General features: G+C 44.9%; 1 protein-coding gene across 6 annotated transcripts in view; it reads left to right on the top strand.

Moving 5' to 3' along the window:
• The window catches only part of ALPK1 (alpha kinase 1), a 43499-nt gene that overhangs the window by 9057 nt on the left and 12467 nt on the right, over window positions 1-21975 (top strand). For 2 of the 6 annotated variants that reach the window (XM_090139250.1, XM_090139251.1), the window contains exons 2-9: window positions 3041-3218; window positions 6998-7152; window positions 15814-16012; window positions 17437-17496; window positions 18988-19074; window positions 19838-19914; window positions 20960-21055; window positions 21582-21686. In XM_090139250.1, the coding sequence (XP_089995376.1) occupies window positions 3098-3218; window positions 6998-7152; window positions 15814-16012; window positions 17437-17496; window positions 18988-19074; window positions 19838-19914; window positions 20960-21055; window positions 21582-21686 (900 nt within the window). In that variant the 5' untranslated portion in view covers window positions 3041-3097. Of the gene's footprint in view, window positions 1-3037; window positions 3219-6997; window positions 7153-8496; window positions 9619-13053; window positions 13114-15813; window positions 16013-17436; window positions 17497-18987; window positions 19075-19837; window positions 19915-20959; window positions 21056-21581; window positions 21687-21975 lie in introns of those variants that run through there. The other 4 variants (XM_031596935.2, XM_090139255.1, XM_090139252.1 and 1 more) reach the window with 4 other exon arrangements.

Raw genomic sequence — 21975 nt, 5'->3', positions numbered from 1 at the left:
GTGGCCCACCCAGACCCTCCCTCCCTCCTCCTCTCCTTCCCTCTTGTTCTGAGTCCTAGCTCCCAGTAGAGGCAACTGCAGCAACATGCTGCCCCTCTCCCAAAGAGATCTTTGTACTTTTGGTCATCATATTTGATGCAAGAAGTTACTGTAAGCCAAGCACTAACCTGAAATGGTGCAGATGATTATTTCCATAATTTCTGCTTTGAACTGCATCGATTGCCCAGATCTTCACTGTAACATAAAATGGTCTTTATTACATGTTTTGAAAGTGGCAGCCAAAGTAGTGTAGGTGTGTCTAGGTGTTCTGTAGTAGTAGGTTGTGTGTCTTTAAAAGCACTTTTCTCTAGACAGCTATGCAGTCATTTTTGGACCTACTTTTAGTTTTCAGCACAACGTCCCCTCAAAGTGCTGCTTGCTGAGATGTATCGGCAGTGACAGGAAGCCAACCAGTGACTGTCACAGGGCTCACCAGAACTCTGTGCTGGTTCTGCTGCTCAGCTCCACTCTCAGGTCCTGCATTTGCCACGCGCTGCCGGCAGGGTTTTCATCTCCCAGCTGCCCCACAGTGCTGCAGCTGTTACTAAACACAGCTTACAGCGTGCATCTGTGTAAAGGATGCTGCTGCAGTTTAAAGCTCTCTGGTGCATTTTCATCTGATTTTATGATCCAAGCCATTGCCCCCAGTGACGGGTCTCAAACGGCTGTCTTGCTTCTGAGTGCTACCGTGCAGTTTATTGCACTGGTCTGTGTGGTTCCACCACACTGTTGTTCCTGCTGCTGTAAATCGCTATTTATTACACTAAGTGCCCTCGTTGTTTATTTAGTTCTTTGGAAAAACGTACTTGAAGAAAAACCTCTCTCTTGCCGCCTTGCCTATATCCCTGTTACGGATCCAGCAGTTTCCCGGTGAGTTAAATCCCTGCAATCCCAGCAAGCCACGTGCTGCACTTCTACACTAATTTAAGCTTCCCCACTAAGCCCCCTCTGCTCTTTGTGCGGCTCACGCGCCATGCGGCTCACAAAGCCACGGGACTCTCAGCCTCACAGCACAGCCCCACACGCTCGCCCAGGTTGCAGCCCTCCATGGGCTGTCTGTAAGGCTGTAAGGCTGGAGCGGGGCCGTCGCTGCAACACAGACACATTGGAGGGTGTCTGTAAGCTTGGATGCTCTTAGTACTGTTCTTTTTTTTTTTTTTTTTTTTTTGTGAAGTGTCTCAGCTTCAGCACATTGTCGTAGACCATCTGGTTATGGACATATCCCTGCTAGGGCTGTGACATGCTCCTGCACACTGTTAGCAGCCTCCTGCCTGCCTGGCTGTGGGTCTGAGCCACATCCTCACCACAGCTTCTGGAGAGGGCTTCCCGGGGGACGGGACTTGGGAGAAATCAATTACACAAAGGAGTGGAGCCAGGGCCAGATGGCAGGAACGCTCCATCCCAACCTGGGAGGTACTCGTGGGACAGCCGTGGCCACGCAGGGCTGTGTAATCAGATGAATCAATTAGCAGATGTCGGCATGGTGAGCAGAGTGAGCAACGCTAGCATAGGTGTGTGTGACAGCAATCATGGCAGAGGGGGACGCTTTTCTTTTCCCTAATGGATATCCAGCAACAAGTCCAGCTTTTCTAGACCCAGAAGGCTGGGAGGAGAGGGCTTGGCTTGCCCCACGCGCATGCCTGGCTGTTGTCACCAAGCTCAGACATCCTTACATCGCAGGGCTGCCGCTCTGCCAAAGCACCATGCTGCAGCTGTCTCTAACCGTGCCTCTGGCTGCTCCTTGCTCTGTGTCCATGCCAGCCAGCTGGATTCCTCAGCTAGGATGGGAGAGAAGCCCTAGGAGGGGCCCATGGCCATACATGCTGCCACCACAGCTCTCAGCTAACGTTGCCCTGTGCTCGTGTGCTGCCTCCATGCCCACAGGTGGCCTGTTTTCAGAAAATGCCTCTCTCAGGAGGGCATGTACAACACAGAAGTAGTTGGAGAAAAAGCAATGCGTAACTTGGGGAGAGCAAAGAAGGGAAGGGCTGACAGCAGAAATCCCACCTCAGTGTTTTGTTGAGGGATGGGAACTGAAGCCTTTAATCTGTTTTAAGTACATTCACCTGAATGCTATATCTTATTAGATTGCTTTTCCTGACGGGTTACTTTTCAATTGCATTCTTGGCCAGCTGAGAGTCACAAATGCAGCGATGTAACCTGTGCCGCCCCTCAGAGCACTTTCCCATTTCTTGAGCCGTTGTTCACATGGCAGACACTCCACAAACACTGACACACATGTGACTCCCCATGCGCTATGGCTGGCGTGAAAGCCCTGCAGAAGTGGGATGCAGCTGATATGCCCTGGCAGTGCCCCAGCATGGATAGGTTTGGACATGGGTGTCTGCACTTTTGCTTGCCTTCCCCACACTCTAGCTGCTCTTGGCACTGCATCCTGCCCCAACCTCCTCTCTGTGTCCCCATTTAATTTCTTCTCTTGCTGGCATCCATCTGCAGTGCTAGCACAGTCCCACTGCCTGGCTCCTGCCTTGGGCTCTATGCTGATGAACACCAGGCCAGCCTCACTCCACCTGCCTCCCTCTGCTTCTGCATGAGCTCATTGCTTCTGCCCTCTGATCCCCAGGCCGCCTGGTGCTGCCAGTTGGGATCCAGCCACTCTAAGCTGCAGCAGAGAAGAATTCAGCTGCTGAGATGCAGAGCCAGCTGTGCCTGGCTGCATGTAGTTCTGCCTTCCCCTTCCTGAAGCCTACAGCTTCACCAACTTCAGAAATATTTTCAGAGGCTGTTTCTAACCACATCACTTTGAATTATGAGAGCAGTTCATTAGAACAGTCAGATTTGTTTTGTTGCATGGGAAAGAATTAAAGACATATTTCCACACATTTCATTTCAGATGGCTGAGACAGAAAGCTTTTCCTTCTGCTTCACCACTGGCAATGCCGTAAGCAGCCATCGGGCAGGCCTCTGCTGCTAGGGCTCCCCCAGTTCTTTCTGGTGCTGCTGGAAGGGGCTTCAGTCATCTCCCTGCTCTGTTCAGCAGGTCCCTCCACCTGGAAGGAGCCCTCAGTGCTGGAGCAGCCAAGAGGGAGCAGTGGCCATGAACGCCCACGGCGCGGTGGCCGCACTGCTGCAGGACTGCGAGCGATCGTTGGCCGCACTGCTGTCAGCCAAGGCAGACATCCGTGAGGAAGAGGAGCAGGAATACCAGCGGCACCAAGGTGAGGCCCCAGGGGCAGCAGGGCGGGCAGCCGCTCCTCGGCCGTGCCCTATTTTTCTGCTCCTGGCAGATGAGAGCCAAGAGACGACTGGATTTCAGGGCAGTGAATGGGACGTGGGCTGTGGGTAGGCAGGGGAAGGCAGCCCACTTTGTTGCGGTGAATTGCTGTCAGTTCTAATTTTAGGCTTCAGTAAACATGAGGCTGTAAGGAACAGTTTAGTTGGGGAAGAACAATGCCCGAAAGTTTGCTGATGCACATAAATTTCAGTTATTAAAAAAAAAAAAAGAAAGAAAGAAAGAAAGAAAGAAAAAAAAAAAAAGAAAAGAAAAAGGATGCAACTTCTGAATAAGGGCACATATTTCCTCTCCTTTCAGTGGGGCTGGGGGAGGGCCCTCTCTGTTTGTCAGCTTCTTCTGATATATTAAAGAGCTCATTGCCTGAATCTTTATCTCGTAAAATGCGTGTGACCTCTGTAAGTGGTGTCCAAAGAAAAAACTTGCAGTATCCCTCTTGAAAGAAAAGCCCATGTCAGCTAATGGCTGGAATGAAAAACCGGGAAGGGAAGCAGTAGTTAGAGAGGGCGCTAGGAGAGGAGCTCTTCACTTGTTTCAGTGCTAGCATTGTGGGCTAGAAACATTTATTTCAGTGCTGTGGTAATAAGGGAGGTTTTAAAAAATGACTCATTAATTCTGGTGGAAATGCAGCTGACACTAATCACTGAAAGGTCTTACATGCTCAGTTCAGCTTTCTCCAGAGTCAGACTTTCACAGGGCTCCACAATGTAACTGCCACAGTTTTTTTGCTCACCAGTGAAGAGCCATGTTTGCATTGCTGGGCTTGTGGGGGTCACACCTGTTCTGTGCAGGGCAGAGTGGTTACATATTGCTGTCTGCCGCATCAGAAAATAACTTCAGTGAGTACGGGGCAATGCAGTAAAGGACAAGATTGACATTTCTGAGGGAAACAGTACAGGCATCAGCAAAAAATTGCAAAACTTGAATTTTGTGCAGGTTCTATTTTGTGTTACACATCTGCTGTACCATCCCTTTTCCAGTTTAAAGCCAATAATGCTTGGTGTTGCTTGCATGACCGGCTTGACCATCACATCAATGTGATCTTTAAAACCCTTTGTTTGCCCCGAGTGCGGGGCTGCTTCAAATATGTTTCTGCGCGCGCCTTGTTCTCGCTGGGAGGTCAGCCGCCCTTTCTGAAGCACCTCGGCCTGTCTGTGCTGGAGGGTGGCATGTAGATTTCTGCCAGGGATGCTGGAAGATTCTTCTCTTTTTGTTTTAAACAAAAGGCTACTTTGTTTTCTCATCACAAATTCTTTTAAGCTTGATTATCTCCCTTCAGAATAGGCTCTTGAACTCCTAATCAGGTAGAGCTTTTTCCCTTCACCCTCTTCATCCCTTCTCTCCTATTAAATACTGCAGCGGACGAGAAATAATCAGTTTAGTTCCAGCTAAGGTAAATCAGATGCCCTTATAACTGCTCGATTAGCTGCAGCCCTTCAGGTGAGCTGCTGGAGGAAATGGGCAGTCAGAGCCTGCAAAGATCTCCCATCCTCCTCAGGACCTCTGCCTACAGTGCTCAGACCCGTTTGCCCATTCTGGAATGGAAAAGCTCATGGCCCTGTGGCTTCAGTGGCTCTCTGCTGGCACTCTTGTTCTGGCAGTTGTATTTCAGTTTGTGGCTACAGGATTGTTCATACCAGCTCCCCAGCTACTTCATGTGCTTACAGTGGATGTTTCTACGTCACAGTATCAAATTAATATCATTAGCATGCTAATTGCATTTATTTCCTTGTGGTGACAACTGGAATCAGAGCAAGGCTCAAAGCCCAGCAAACAAACACAAACGCCTAACATCAGAGGTGGCTGGAGGCTTGTGGATCACCAGATCCTGCTGAAAACCTTGCTCTGGGTTCCTCTTGTGCAACTGCAGTGACTGCTGGGGGTGCTCTGAGAGTGAAACTTCACTATTAAATATGTTCCTTGTTCTTTGGTGCATCAGACAGGAGGGGCAGTAAGGCTTAACCAAGGATGACATGGGAAACTGGAAGAATTAGGTAGCAGAAATACCTGTATTTTTCAAAGAGAATACCAACATCCACATCATCCCATTGGTTGTTTTTGTACATTCTGACACTATTACTTTTCCTGCTTGGTGTTATTTAAGTAAGCTTAAGTTTGAGTGGGAAGAGCAGATGGCAGAGAAGGAGACAGAATGGCTGTCTGTGTGAGAATCCCATGACTGTTTTCCTAGATTCCCCCCCCCCAAATAGTCCCCCCCCATTGGGATTATATAGGGAAAGTATATATCAGTGTGTGCTTGACTGCCTCCAGGCACTCTTTGTCTTCTTTAGAGGAAGACTTTGGGAAGCTTGATCTTCAACCGCTGGCCTCCTCTTGGCCACCCTACATACCTACTTCAGTTTTCAGGCCTGGTGAGGGGGCAGAGCGCCCCCACTCCTACCTAGTTTTGCAGTGCCATCATCACAGGAGCCATGAGATGCATGGGGATAGGAACTCTTCTTCCTTTGGCTTGCCTCTTGGGCTCCTTTCTTTGCACTGGGAAGGGCTAGGCCTTCTGAAGGCATGATATGAGACCAGCAGGGCAGTGCAGTTGCGCTGTGATCTAATGGGAAGTGTGTCTAGACCTGAAGCAGCAAGTGAGAAAACTTGTGTTGGAAAAAGTGATGTATTTTCTAAAGGTGACTTTTTGGAAAACTGGCCCTCCGTATCAGACTTCCTATTTTTGCATAGGAAAAACGTACTGATGAATGCACTGCAATATGAGCACAAAACAGAATCTTTATGTAGTGTATTTTCTACCATTCTCCACAAAGGATAGATTAAAGAATAGGTAGTAATACATTTATTTGCATTACCTCATTAAAGAAATGATGGTCTCTGAGCAGGATTTTTTCTGGGGATTAATGGCCAGTAGGGGTTAGATCTGCAGCTGATGATCACCATTGACCCCATCTGGTCAATAATCCTTGCTAATCCACTTTTATTGGCCAGAGAGCCTGCTTGGCCTATGGTTAGTACAGTACATAGGAGCTGCAGCTTCACTGCTGTTTGGAGAAAATTAAATGTGGGTTGCAGCTGAAAGGAAAGGACAGCTGTGTGCTCGAACTAGCAGTCCTTTCTCAGTCAGATGGGTTGGAGACACGGTTGGACCAGCGGCTTCATGGCACATGGGTGATGCTTCATGCTGGGAGCACAACCCAGGAGCTAGACTGTGCTCAGGGCACAGCAGCTCTTCAGCCTTGTGGTATAGCATGCAGGAGCTTGGCGTCCTCTGCCCCAGCAATCCTGACACACCAGGTCCTCAGCTCACCTGAATGGCTGCGATACACTGCCTCCAAAGAAAGAGCTTCCAGCAGTGGCCAGGTCAGTGCACAAAGTTCACAGAGGGCTGTGCAAGCCCCAGCTGGGACCTGCTCTGCACATGTAGGCACTGTCAGTGCCCAAGCATGTGGATCAATTTCTTCCTGCTGTAGCAAGGATCTCTCTGCTGCCCAGGGAAGATGTATCCTGTAGCTTTCTTTGAGTTACTCAATCTTTTTTCAGACTGAGTAACTCAAACCAATGACTTTTTTTCCCAAATGATGAGTTAAACATTCTCAAACATATCTGACTGTCTTTCATTGCATCCCTTTAGATCTATGCCCAACTGCTCTGTACAACCTAGGTTTATCTCTGTTTCGTGCAATGCAGCTGTTCTGTGTGGGATCATGGCTATGCTTACTGCCAGCAATTTGCCTTTTCCAGCATTGCTTCCTGATGACTTGAGGACCCTTCTGGAGGAGGCGAAGGAAATGAAGTGGCCCTTTGTGCCAGAGAAATGGCAATACAAGCAAGATCTGGGCCCAGAGGACAAAACCAACCTGCAGGATACGATTGGTGCCAGGCTCCCTGATCTACTGGTATGAAGCTCAGCTATTATGGGAAGCGTGGGATGCTTGGGGCAGGAAGGTTTCCTTCTCTGAGAAGGTGAGGAGTTTCTTGTTTGTTTAGCTTGAGTGCTTGCTTTGCCCATTCATCTTGCTCACTTCTGTTTCCAACAAGTTGTGTGTTTGCCTATTACCTGAAGACCTGGCACTGCAATAAAGCCAAAATGCTTTTCTAGTGATTTTCCAGAAAATTGTTTGGCTGAGACCTGAGCTGGCCAAAGCCAAGGCGAGCAAGTTAAGAATGTAATGGTCTTCCATGTGTATAAGAGGCTCCGGTCTGAGTGAGGAGCTGCAGGATCCAGGAGGTGCTAAGGGATCCCAAAGCATACTCTGCTTATTTTATCTATCTTTAAGATCAGAAAGCAGGAAGGAATTCTCATTGCTTCTTGTTTTCTGATTTATCTGAGTTATATTTTGCTTGCCCAAGGGGCAGAGTTCCCCCAGCAGAGCCTGAGCAAGGCCTGCAGGTGTTTTCTGGGGAGGATGATGGCTTTGGGCAGTGATGAGGAGCTCCAGGAAGCTAAGGGCTGTGCCCACTGCACATCCCCTCACCAGCACCATAGGTTCCAGGGATCCCAAATGTGCAGGGGGGTGGTGCTGCTCCTTGGGCATTTATTTTCTTTCTTTGGTGTGTGTGGCCTCCGACAGAAATTTATGGCAGAGGTTGACCTCCTTTACAATCCCTACTCAGCACTCTGGCTTCGCAGCGTTTGTCTGCTCTCTCCCAGGACAAACACCTGCAGTAAGCTCCCGGAGAGACCTGGATAGATGGGAGATTAATGCGGCGGTAATAGAGGGGCAGTGTTCTCAGCATTATGCCTTCTCCCCAGGTAGATGGATCTTTTCTGAGATGATACCAATTATTTATTGCTGAAACATCTGTTGATAACTGCAGCTGCCCTTGTTAAACAAAGCATATCATGGGGTCATAGACCATAGGGACCTAAAATCCCACCGCATGCTCGTTTCAGACTATTCACCAACACCCCCTGAAGTCCATTGGTAACCGTCGGCTTCAATGCTTCGTCGTGTGGTTGAAAATACTTTGTAAACATTGTGCTGCCTTTCCCTGTGTGCTTTGAAGTATTATTTCATCTTCGCTGGTAATTTATATTCCAGTGCTATTGTACCATGGGAAAAAGGGAAAACCTTTTTTGTTTTCCATTTAATTGTAGAAAGACTGACATTTTGACCTGTATTATTAGTATTAGTCGGGAAAAGGGATTTTTTTTCCCCTTCATTCATTCCTCCCCCCCCCTTTTTTTTTTTAAATAAAATTTCAAGGCAGAGCAAAGGCTGCTTCAGTTCTTTGAATAAAAAGCTGGGAGGGAAATGAGGCTGAAGAGAAGTGATTACAGTGTGATGAGGAAAGATAAAAGTCTGAGCAACTTTCTTCTTTTTTTTTGGCACGAGGGACAGAAAGATAATGCAAGTCCCCAAAGGAAAAAAATATTTAAGTCTTTGCCAATTTAATGTTCATCAAAACCTTAAAAAAAAATCATCTCTGTTTATTTTAATTTGCCATGCTCAGAATAAGCTCATAAACCGTAATTCATTACATTTAAAAAGCACTTTGAGATCCCTGAATGAAAGGCACTTCATTACCATAACACACTGCGCGGTGTGGAGCTCTGGCTGCCTGCGCCCCGACTGGGCCGTTCTACGCTGCGCGCCGCGTCGGCTGAAAGGCTCCATGAGACCAGTGCAGGGAGTAAGCGGATTAGGCTTTGGCTTCAAGGGTTTGCCTTAGTGCTACACTTTAAAAAGTGGGATGCCTGATGCTGGTGGCTGTGTGCTCATCCGATGCACCAAGAAGGCAAAGCCACCCACACCTGTATCCTTTTAGAGAGCTTTTCTTCAACTCTACTATGGGATCACAGTAAACAAACAGGGGTAACTTCTCTAAAAAAGAATACCTTGCAGGGTAAAGGCTGAGGCTGCACTTCCAAAAGGGAGACTTGCAAGTGTTGCTGTTCCTGCAGATTACCCATATCTGGAGACATGGAAATACCCTTGTGCTCAGTGACCAGCCAACAGAGGGCAATATGCCCATGAGCACATAGGCTTTGATTCTGCAAACCCTACTGAGGGCTTCACTGGAAGACAACTCTACGTACAAGTATATCATCTCTTTTGGGATTATTCATGAAACGTTTGGTTGTATTTTCTTATACGATAAGAACCCATGTTCAAACCCCTTGTAATGATGTGTGTATGGGAACTGTTGAGTCACAGCCTGAACCACTGATTGATCACCTGAGGCAAGGACTGAGTCAGCCATGGGAGCACAGGTGAAGGCAATTCACCGGTATGACAGAAGGAGTGGAGCCTGGCTCCACCTCTCCTAGACCCTATTTAAGGGCTGACTGCCACTAGGGAAGGATCTCTTTCTGGAGATCCTTCCTTTTGGAGTTTTCTACTGTGTGCCTAGGACATGAGGTGAGCATATCATTTTTGATTGTCCTTTTCCACCATGGTAATCTTTCTAACTATAAACCTGTAAAATACCATCCTAACCCTGCCACTCTCCTGACTGTACAATCTGGAACATCACTTCATTTTTACCACACGCAGCAGTAGTTCCTGCATTCAAGTTCAGGCATTCAGTCACGAACCAGGACCTACTGCAATAGGTATTGTGCAAGAGCAAAAACAAAGTTTCAGCTTCAAAGATTTCATTTGCTCATGCACTTACACTAAGGACAGTTATTCTCAGTTTATTTTTAAATGCACTATTGAAATAACCTTCAGGTTAAAGGTGTCTATCAGGTTGCATGTGCTCCTGAGACTCTTCAAGAACGGGTTTCCTCCAAGCAGCTGTGCAGGAGACTGTGCAGCTGATCCCCACCCTGGTTGGGGGAGTGCAGATCCTGGTCCTGGTCATACAAAATCTCCTTGTAGTTAATGTGGCTGTGGAAAAGAATAGAGAGAAAAAGTCCCTGCAGCCCCTGCCTGGGCCTTACCTAATTATGTGCTGCTGGATTATCATTAGGATAATTATTCTAAGGGAAGTGCTCCGATACCCTTAGGGATGTGTGTGGATCTTGAGAGCTGCAGCCTTTGAAAAACAGCTGAAGAGGGAGCTGAGGATTTAGTTTTCTCCTCCCCATACCTACTGGTGTGGTAACAGGAGAACCAAAGCCCTTAGAATCTTGGTCATTCTGGCTGACCTTTTGCTATTTGCCTCTTAAGAGCTCTTCTTTGGAACTCAGCTTCTTTGGGAACTCAACTCATGAAGGACTTGGTGGCACCCTGGCCTCCTTATGCTGTGCAAACCCTGTCACTCTGGGGCTTTTTGAGCGAGAAATATCAGAAATCAGGCCCTGTCAATGTGGGAGAATGGCCAACATCCCACGTGTTGCTCATGCTGCCCAGCCAAAGCAGCAGCTTCAGTGGGACAGCTTCAGCACAGCAGTGCAGTTGCTCAGCCCTGTCCCACTAACGTGCAGTGCTGCAAAGCACTCATCTTCCACTGCACATATGGAAAAAAACTGCAGCAGGACTTGCATGGGCAGTGTCAGGAGAAAAACATGAGCTGCAGTCCTGGGTACCAACAGGGCTATTTGTTAGCTCTGCACATCAGCAGGATTTACTGTTCTCAGATGATGCTTCATGGAGCCTTTCGTCCCTGGAAAAGGTTTTGTGTTGTCTTACTGGGGTCACTGTGCTTTCCTCCCCACCCCCCCCTCCAACTGCTTCTCAAATGGATTTTTACTTTGAGGACAGATTTAGGAAAAGAGACTCTCGGAGACTCTTGGATCTGTAAATGATAATAAGGGTACTGATACTGCCCTATCAGGAGGGATTTCTCGTAGGCAGTTAGCTATTTTGAAGTACTAACATATCTCCTTTAACACAGTATTTTAATGTAACACAAGGAAACACCAATAGGCTTTTAATTAAAGACTGAGCACAGCAAGAGCAAATCGGTGCCGCAAAGTTCCTGTTACACTTACAGTTAGTAGTCAGCAAAATCTTTCTGCTCCAGGGGTCCCTCAAATCCCTGCTGTCAGAAAGAGAAGGCCCACAGGAGCTCCTGCTCAGGAAGTTTCCTCAGTGCTTTAAAGGCTTTTCTTCTATTCTTGCCCCAAAACGCTTCTCCTGAGAATGTCCAAATCCATCATGGCAGTGTCTCCTGGTCCCACTGACAAGTGTTTTCCCATTGACCCCTCAATCTGCAAGCAGCAGCTAGGGCAGGGGTGGTGCCTTCTCTTCATGTTGTGCTGAGGTATGTGTCCTTCTCCATCCTGCGGAGGATGTGGACATGGTGCAGCCAGGTGGGCTCTCCTGGCTCTGCTCTGATGGAGCAAGTGACGATGGAGGAGGCAGTGCACTTAAGAGCAGGAGTTGGGAACAGAACAAGGAACGTGCCCTGCTGCCCCTATAGTTTCCCACTTCATGAAGGATGATGAGGCAGCTTGTCAAAACTGATCCATTCTGCGGTGTTTTGAGTTGCTAATAATTGACCTAGTGCTAGGCTCATCGAATAAACACCCAACTCTCCACTGCCTTCAGGATGAATAATGTGAGCTAATTGAGAGCTCCAGTCACTCAAGCCATTAAATTGGATCCTCTGCTGCTCTGAGCAGAGAGGAAAGTGTCCAGGAACCTCTCGTTCCTTCCTCTGCAACTACTTACTGCACAACTCACCCATTCTGTGTTCAGGCTTATCCATCTGCACATCATGGCCATGCTTTCTCCTGCCAGTCACAGAGGTGGTAGGAGGCTTAATTCATTGTTATTTGCAGAGTGTGCTCTGATTGCCAGCTGAAAGGCTGAGATTGATAGAGAAGTCCCGTGCAGTGACAGCAGCTTTGGTCTCTTGGAAATACAGGCTTTGCTAACAGTGCGTGGGGTAAAAGGGCAAGACTTCAGCCAAATCCATTGCTGTTTTGACTGTGTGTTTAATCTGACAGGGTACGAATGTAGGGGGAGAAAGAGACGGGCAATTTGTTAGGGTTCAGTGAAATGCTAACTAGCAGTAGATCTTGAGGGAGAACCTGGCACCTGGAAGTGTCTGCTCTGTGCACACAGCTTGAGTTTATTGTGACTGCTCTTGGATTTTTAGGGTTTAAAACCTCAGCCTTGATTACAAATAAAGACTAAAATAGGGTGAGGTGAATGACCGTAGGCAAACACAGGAGTCCAGAGTGCCTGCAAAACTGTGTGTACACTCTAAAAATGATTTCAACCCTTGATGCTGCAGGGATGTTTCTGCAACAGGGACCCTTCTGCACCTGCAGGCTATGTGGGGAATTGCCTGTGGGACTGTCGCCTTATAAAGAGGGCAGAGAGAGTGGATTAAATCAATATTTCATTTATTTGGGCTTGTAATTCCTCTTACATCAGCTGCCACATAAGATCTCTGCAACTCCCTTCCCCTCCTCCCCACCCTCATTTACTATGCACCAATAATTTCCCTTTGACGCGATGCTGCCAGCTCCCGTGCCAGATGGCCCCGGTTCTGAGCTGCTCCCTCTCGGGAGCAGCCCCATTGTCAATGCAGAGGAGGCATCACGGCTTTGAACCCAACACTGGGACCCAAACTTCGGCCCCGGCGTGAGGAGGAGTTAACCCACTAATGCAGGAAACCATGCACACAGCACACCCTCCCACTCATCGCCATTAAGGACAAGCCCTTCACTAAAGGCTGTTTTGCATTTTCCCCCACGGTCCATGTATAGAAATCTCGTGCAAATTTAATTCTGTCACCACCTGATTCCACTTCCCAGGCGTGAGGTTCCCTTTGTGTCCTAAACTCAATTAGACATATGCATTGGGCATCACGGACACAGATGTTAAAACAAAGTGCGCACATACCCTGTTCTTTCTTTTTTTTTTTCTTTTCCCCCTTCCGTCTTGATGTGGATGCAGTGAGAAAGACAGCAAGTAACCTGTTTATCGCACTCGTCCCCTCTGAAGATCAACGTGCCCGTAAGTGAGAGCCGAGCTGGGCTGAGGAATTCCTGAGTGGTGCCATTTGGCAGTGGGTGAAAGGCGTGGGTATGGATTTCTGGGTGTGCTGCCGGGAACATAATTGCAAAGCTTGACACCGAACCGTGTCCTTGTGTGCCACACAGCGTGCGGCCCGGCCTTTCAGGAAAAAGTAGCTGAGTCTCTCCCCCTGGCTTGACTTTTCTACATTTTGTGTCCATTTGGTTTTGGAGAGGGACACAAGAGGTTTCGGCATTGAGCAAGGAGTTAAATTATGCAGCTGCAAGACTGCCAAGCCCTTCAGAATAGGATGCTTCGTTTAGATTTTCCACAATGCTATTGAAGTGCTTATTTTCCTCCTGAAGAGACACAAACAGATGCAAACTTCTGTAAACACTTTAGAAATGAATTCAGTGAGTTTGGCCTCTCAGCAGTGCTCAATAGCTGACAGAAAAATGTCTAATTAGTGCAAGTGGAAATAATAGGGCCACTTGGATTCCTTCCATCCTCCTCCAAGTCTACTTTTCCTAGGGACTCAAAGGCCCTTTTGTTTGGTAGGTCACCCTCTCTCAGGCTTTTGTGCTCCAATCTATTAAAGGAAGAAGGGGAGGAAAAAAAATAGATTAGGCGATGCTCTGTGCTTAAATATATGGCCTGTTCATGAGCATTTCAAATGGATAGTTTGCAGTGTCAGTTTACAGGTGCTTAGAGAGGGGGATTCCTCCATTGTTGACCAGCACAAGCGGGCTGTGGGTGCGGAGCTCCAGGAATCCTTTTCAAGTGCCATCCTCTTAGAAAATCCAACTCAGGCTCAGAAAAAAAAAGAAAAAGGAAATTTGCACAAATCTGCCTCACTGTGCAGAGGCAAGTGCAAACAAGCCAGAAAATGCTTGAAGCGGGCTGATGCTGCAGCCCAGCGTTCATGCCATAGTCACGAGTTTATCTCCAGATGGTTTGATATGGGCTTTCCCCACACCTCAGAGGGCTCTGTTCATTAGAAACAAGTGTTACTCAGGCTGCTGCCATTCCTGTCCTCAATCACTTGATGATTAAGCTGCTAAAATCAAGAATGAGTCTTGCTGTCAGGAGGTGGTTCTCTGAACTGAGAGAAGAGAGCAGAAGTCTGGACAGGATGAAGGCAATGAGGGAGGCTCAAGAAGCCCAGTGGTGACTGGAGTGATCAACAGCATCTCTGACATGGCGCTCTTGGGCCTGTGCGTCTACGCAAGAAAAAAGGGAAGGAAACACATGCTGAAGATAAAAACTGAAGATAGCTGTCCAACTGAGTGTTTTAGTGGGGATTTTCACAAAGCCTTCTTGTCAGTCATCCTCTGATGATGCAGTGCGGCCTGAGCCACTGTGTTAGCAGATTTACTGGCTGACAGGAATGCTATGAGAAACACATTCTTTTTATGAAGAGATTTCGTATAGTTGAAGGTGTTTCCTGCTTTATTCTCTTGCAATTTCTCCCATATCACGACATGGTACTTGAGCATTGCCAGCTCCCTGGCACTGGAGCCAAGTGGGATACCAGGAGGCAAGGCTCTGATGGCAGCACAAGGCCACTGCCATGAAGTCCAGGCAAGCCACAGCTGTGCCTAGCACCCCTGCGACTCCATGGCCAAAGAGATGGGTCCTTTGTTACAGCTGATTGCTGCTTTTTGAAAGTGATGTGCTATCTACCACAGAAAGTGGTTTGGTAGCCATCGATGTGGCCTTTTGCATCCTCAGTGAGGCCTCATGGTGGTTTTACTGGGGTTCTGTCATCTTAACAGCATGCTGCCTGAGGAGCTCTGTGTGATTCCTCATGTCAGCGTGACGGCTCTTGGAATACAGAAAGAGTTCCTGCAATTACGGAGGTTATTAAAGGTAATCTGCAAGGGGAAAGCATTGCCTGCCCTGTTTGTTTATTTGTGGTATACAAAGATTTGATCCTCCATCCAAACTTAAAGCTGCACTGATGCTGGTTGTTTATAGCCAGGGTCTGGTTCCACAGGTAGCCACATGGTCCCTAAATGTCCCCCATTTCCTAGGGGACTTCTAAGGATAAAGAGGAAAAGAAAAGCTGAGAGTCATATTCTTGAAAATGTAGTACTCAGACAGAAGGTAGTCCCATCTGAGACAAATGCTTTAGTGACCATTTCCAGTCTCCCCAGACTCCCTTTAAAACTAACTGTTATTACTGTTATTAATCTGTTGGGTATAATTTAAATTCATTAACAGACTAACAAATTATATAGTTCCAAATACTGAACGCCAATTACAAAGACAAAACAAACAAACAAAAAACCACATGCAGTTATAAACAAAAACAAAAAAACAGAATCTTTCGATGTTAAAGTGAAAATATGGCCGAATTGGTCAAATTATAGGTTATAGTAAATATCTAATCAGTGCTACAAAGACTTACTCCCTTTTGTGAATGCCTAGGAAGACAGAGGTTATGAGTAGAAATGTTGAGGCAGTCTTTTAATTGCTAGTTCTTGCTTCTTGTATTGTTCTGTAATTCTACTTGCTTACAAAACTGTGCAGTTGCCTTACAACAAATGACTAAGGAAATTCAATCTGTCTTTAACTGGTATGTAGCAGCCCTTTTAGGAGAAGTATTGCTAAAGCTGAGTATTTTCTATAAACAGTTGGCAGAGCCTCTGCTCCGTGAATTTCTTCCAGGTAGCCCCATGGCACTGGTGTTCTTTTCAGGTTTATTTGAAAGCTTCCATCATGGTCAAGGATTGTGTGACGGCAGCTGCTATCGTGTTCTTGATTGACCGGTTCCTGTACTGGATTGATGCCTCAAGCAAACTCCTGAAGATCGCCAAGGGCTTGCACAAGCTGCAGCCCACCACACCAATTGGTCCTCAGGTGGTCATCCGCCAGGCTCGCCTTGCTGTCAATGCAGGTACCAGCTCCCGGGCAGCCACTGCTCCATTTTCTCAGCTCAGACCCAATTAGGAGCTACTTGACTTTGAAGAAGATACTTTGTCCCTTTCTGGGGATGACATGCTTATGATCCTGGTACCATCTTTTCAAACACACAGCCCGCTCCTGGCCCCCTTGGGCCCTCCCAGCTCCTCTCACTAGCACAAAGGGGCTGGTATAAAGGGCTTCAGAGCCAAAAGCAGTAGAGAAAATTGTGAAAGGGTGTGGAAAATACTAATTGGAGCTTTTGTTCCTTAACAAATATTCCCTGCTGGTTTCAAACAGGGATATCTGAATTGCTATACTTCTGACCAAGGGCCTTTAAAAAGTAAATTAGAGTCCTGGCATTTTCTCTGCACTGTCCCAGCTGCTTTTTTTTTTTTTTTTTTTTTTTTTTCCAGTGGGACCATTTGACTATGCAAACAATGCAGCTTACCCCCTCTAAGATAAATTGATTGATTTATTTATTTTTTAAATGTCCATCATTCCTATAAACATGGGCAACACCTGAAGGGTTTTTTTATGTATCATCTTTCTACTGCAAAGATGTATTCCAACTTCTTCTGGGGGAACAAAACGGATCCAGACAAACCTGCTTTGAAAAAGACAATTAAGGAATATTTTATTTGCAGAAAATAGTCAGGACCGTTAGCTCCTTGCATACCACTTCTCTGGTTGCTGACACAGCCTGATCTATGGGCTAGTTCAGTCAGCATTCATATTTCTTCACTGGCTGGAGCAGTGAATGAATTAATTTGGATAACTGTGACAAAAAACAAGGTGCAACATCAATGTTGATCACATTAGACTTTCAGACATTTCTTGTAGCCCATCAAGCTTCTTCGGATGACTCTGCTATGCAACAAAACCTCTGAACCATATGACAGGTGGCTGAAATGCAGAATGCAGAGTACCAACCTTCTGTTGAGTACTGCATCCTTTTATCCTTTAATCCCATAGATTTTGGCTATATCTTGTGACTGTAGGGTGCTTCTTAAAAGCAGGTAGACTTGAGTCTACCTGGAGTCACGGTCCAACAATGCTGGTCTTGTGTGAGCAGCTGGATTGACTCTTAAACCAACGTACAGACTTAACATCTCTCCTGAAAGAAAGTAAAATGTGTTTGTTTTTAAAAGTAGATGTCTAGCTAGGAACATTTGTTTCATCAGCATTTATTTGCAAAATTTTTGGTGTATGCAGAATAGCCTGTATCACAGTGATTCCTGAGCATGAGGCAGCATTTAGCAGTACACAATTAACTGGAAAGTTTAGGCTAATTGTGAATACAATTTCAGCACTGAGGAGTACAGTTTCCTGGGGCTTTCACTAGTGAATATTTTTGTTCATACCACAATGTATGTTTTTATATTCACTTTCTTAATGTTTTGATTTGTTTTTAATTAGGTAAACTTTTAAAAGCTGAATACATCCTCAGCAGCCTTATTAATGACAAAGGAGCAACAGGTAAACATATATTTATTTTCCAATTTCATAATTACTATTTTGGTGGAACTATTTTATTTTTTTTTTGTACCAATTTTAACAATCACACAAATTTTAAATACAATCAATCTGACATCAGTCTCTTCTCACCACCATTCCTTGCAATCCCTTTGCTGTCCTTTTGTTATCGCTTTACTACAGTATGGAAACTCAATGGACACAGTGATCTCCAGAAGTCCTTTCCAACCTCTATGATTGTTTCATTCTGTGAACTCAGACTTTGTTTTGAAACTTCCACAGTCCATCTTTGGACTCCCACTTGGGAGGAAAAATATTATGGATTGTCAGCCTTCCTGCTATGGACCAATTTCAAGAAATTTATTGATCTAAAAAGCAAGGAAAATCTACACCCCCAAGAAAACAAACCAGGCTGAGTAATGCTTATGGTCTTATTCACACTGATCTTGTGAATGAAATTATAGCTATAACCCAGACCTGTAGCAGGTAGCAGTGCATTTATTTACCATATTTTGGATTTAAGGAAAAGAGAATGAATCTTGCAGCACTTCGTTCCATGTCTGGACAGACATGTAAACTATAAAAATGGGAATATTCTTTAATATGTGCTGATACTTTCAGAAGCTACTTTTTTTTTCCCTTCCTGTCAAATGACTATACCACTGGTAATATGACTTGTTTCAGATCTGCAGGGGCATGTACTATTTATTATTGTAAAAATTCACAAATTTGGATGGGCATCCAAAATGACAATTTAATAACAGTTTAGAAATAATATATTTTAGATTTTTAGACTTGCTAGCTAACTCTTAGTCTTCAGAGTGTATTTAGTCACCACATTCAGGTTCCTGAACAGCTGTGAAAATTAAAAAATTTAGCAAGCCTTTTCTGGTTCTTGTTTTGTTTCTAATGCCAAACTGAGATTCTCATACAACAGTGGTCCTCATTCAAGCGAGCCTTAAACAAAATACTCATATCACTGTTAAAGTGGTGGTTTCATTTTGTATTTTAATTAGGTATCAAAATAGGTTTGATAATGAAAGACTTTGTGTAACTAGTAATTCTGTTTTAATATGAAAACCTTGGGTTTGGTCTTTGCAATACTCTGATATCTGAAAATATTTTTTTGCCAGTGTTGAAAGTATTTTGTTCTACTCCATATGTCAGTGACAACAAAAATATGCCATGTAAATCCTTTTGCTTTTTATTACAACTCAGCATGTTTATATACAGTGATTTTTTGTTACTTCAAAGAAGAGAGGTACCTTTCACATTTTATGTTGTTCTTATATTCTGTCACTTAAGCTACATGCTGTCTGCTTATATTCCTTACTGCACTACCCCTTTGTCATCTCTCAGCCGTAAGATCTGAATCAAACCAGGTGGATTCAATGGAAAGATTCCTAGCAGTTTGCTGGGATTTAGGTTGCCCTCAGAGCTGAAAATGGCAGCAGCATTATTCATTCTGTATTGAAGTTTTCAACTCTTTCCCAGGTACCTGGCAATATGCTAAGGAAAGTGATAGGATCCTTGTTCAGTCAGTCTGCTTACAAATCAGAGGACAGATTCTGCAAAAGCTGGGTAAGGTTTGGTTTTTTTCTTTTTCTATAAGTATCTGTTCAAGGTTTTTCACTATTCTAAACAATGCATTTGTTATATGTCAGAATTTTAGCTTATGTGAAACATCTGCCCAGTGTCTGTAATGCAGTCGCAGTAGATGAGGTATATACACATCTGTTGGAAGAAGGAGGGACCTAGAACCATGTACCAAGCAAGCACATATTAGGAATTATCATTTTATTATTAATGTAGCCAGAAGTCACAGAACATCCTGAAATATCGTTCCATTTTTCTTCTGATGTTTTTACCAAATTCACTGTTCCCAAAGGCATGCTATAGTTTAACAGAGATCTATCACAGCGCTTTCCTCAGTCAATTCAAGAAGATCCTAGCATTCAGCATGATGGACTTCTGTATCCAGGACTTTGTACTTGAGGCCATCAGCTTTAATTTTATGCCTTTGCTGTGACCCTTTATCTTCAGTGACTGCTGAACTGAAGCTTTTCATGAACATACAATGTGTGTCCGTATACAGCCAAAAGCTAGAGGAAACTAATAAACATTCACTGTCACCAAAGCAAAAAATGCTTTCAATGAGGAAATATTGTTGGTAGGTGGGTGGTTAGATTAAATGACATTGGGGGTCTTTTCCAACCTTGGGGATTCTATGGATTTATGCTGTTTTGAGGGCTTCTGTCTCTAGGAAGTGTAAAATACACCTAGCCTGTTGAAAGCTACGTGGAAGAAGTAATCTGTTTAGTAATTGTTTTCTGTTTTATTCCAGGGATGTGGTATGAGGCAGCAGAGTTAATTTGGGCTTCAGTTGTGGGATATTTCAAACTTCCTCAACCAGATAAAAAGGTAAGATCTCTTTTTCACTCTGGATAACCTTGCTAACCTAATAATGATTCCAGATTAGCATCTGTTTACTTCAGTCTAACCTAATAATGATTCCAGATTAGCATCTGTTTACTTCACTCATGTCTTTTAGAAATAGTGTTTCAATTATGCACCTCAGAAACCATTAGCACTCAGGGCAAGTATTCTAGCTGAAGTATTGCATATCATTTATGCATGCATGCACAGGCTTGTGGACACCTTTTTTCCTGCAGGGGAATGAAAACGATCATTTTCATTAAGCAGGATCATCTGAAGTGAACCATCACCTAGTATGTCACAGCTGCTTCTGAAAAGGACACACTAATCCCACCCCAGATTTTTGTGTTTTTTTCCTAGGACTACCGCTAAATTTATTTAGCCAGTAACTGAGCTGTTTGCTGGAGGGTTCACAAGCTGCCCTATGCTAGCAGTTGTGGGTGATTCATATCCCCTGGCCCTGTAGTACCTAAACACCTTGCAACAGCTAGCATATCTGTCTTCAACAACTTTGTAAGGCATGGTCACACTAATCTTCCCACTGCCAGTGAAGCAGCAGTCACACTTGGCGTGACTTTCCGTAGCTAAACAGGAATGTGAACATAAGTCTTGTGAGTCCTGGGGTGATGCTTTAAAAATCTTTGTAATTGTACTCCAGCAGAGGGTATACCACAAAAACAGACCTCATCACCTCTCCCATACCTTCATTGTCACAAACAGCACCTAGGAAAAATAGCTAAGGAAAATGCAGTGCTGTTCAAGTTTCTGTTGAAACTCAGAACTAATAGCAATTAAGATAGCTACCACTTAAGGAAACTCCGAAGTATACACCAGGCTGCACTTTCTGCAAGTTCAAATTGATAAAACCCTACCAGTCTGAGATGACCACTCTGACTTACTTAGCAATGCTTCCCTTTGGAACTTTTTTTTTTGTTTTGTGTGTTTTTCCTGTTGTACATACAACCAAACTTACTGCAATCAACAATTCATAGGGGAAAAACCCTACCATTACTTTCCATTTCTTTTTCAGGGAATTGCAACTTCCTTGGGTATTCTGGCAGATATATTTTCTTCCATGAATGAGAAGGATTATGTACGTTTTAAAACCAATGCAGCGATTAACCTGGTAAGACTTCTGGTTTGTTTTTTTTTGTGAGTGCAGATTCTCCAGACAAATTGTATGTCATTGTCTCAAATTCACCCATATTTTGTCCATCCTCTAGTTTCTCATCTTTGCTGAGAGGGCTGAAGCAAATTCCATTGTTCCCATTGGAAATGTTTATTAGCGCCTAGATAGAAAATTGCCTAGCTCTGGGAGAAAGAAAACAGCAAGAATAACTATAGAGTGTGTATATATGTATGTGCGTGTATAGTAGACAGACGATTTACAGAGCCAAACCTGATACATCTATAGTAAACTTAAGTAAAAAGTCGTCTTCAGAAATCTAAGTGGTTGTTGTGTCTGATTTTGTGTCCTGCTCTAGGATTCAAAGGCATCAGAAATCTACAAATCCCAATGGATTCTGATGGGTAAATCCCAAGCTGCCTCCCTCCAATCGGATAGGGTTGCCTCTCAGATAAATCCTTCTCTTTGAAAAGACAGCTGTTAAGATCGAGCTTCTCTTGCTTTGTTTGTTTGTTTGTTTCACCAGACTCTTCTCCGGGAGTCCAGCCATCGCTTGCTATCAGCTGCTGAAGCCTGCAAATTAGCAGCAGTATACAGCCAGTATACCCCACTGTTTGTGCTCACAGCTGTGGTGAGTATTAGTCCACACTCTGGAAGAGTTATGTGTGTAAGAGAAGAGTCTAGGCTATTAAATTTGGCTTTAATATAGCTTCCTAGCTTCATACCTTAGAGTATGCTCCTATCTGCTTTGTAGATGCTATATGTTACACTGGACTCTGATCTGAAGCTAAGCAGATGGGAAGAAAGCAGTATCTATCCATAGAGTAAGGATGGGCTTTCAACACCAACTGGGAGTGCTGCTTCTCCTTTAACTCCAAATATATTTCAAAGGGGAAAAAGCAAGATTGTTTCCTCATGGA

Source organism: Phasianus colchicus, chromosome 4 (genome assembly GCF_987193195.1).
Source record: "Phasianus colchicus chromosome 4, bPhaCol1.hap1.1, whole genome shotgun sequence".
NCBI classification, from domain to species: domain Eukaryota; kingdom Metazoa; phylum Chordata; class Aves; order Galliformes; family Phasianidae; genus Phasianus; species Phasianus colchicus.
The sequence above is the reverse complement of the archived record's forward strand: the minus strand, read 5'-3'. Positions and strand labels throughout refer to the sequence as shown.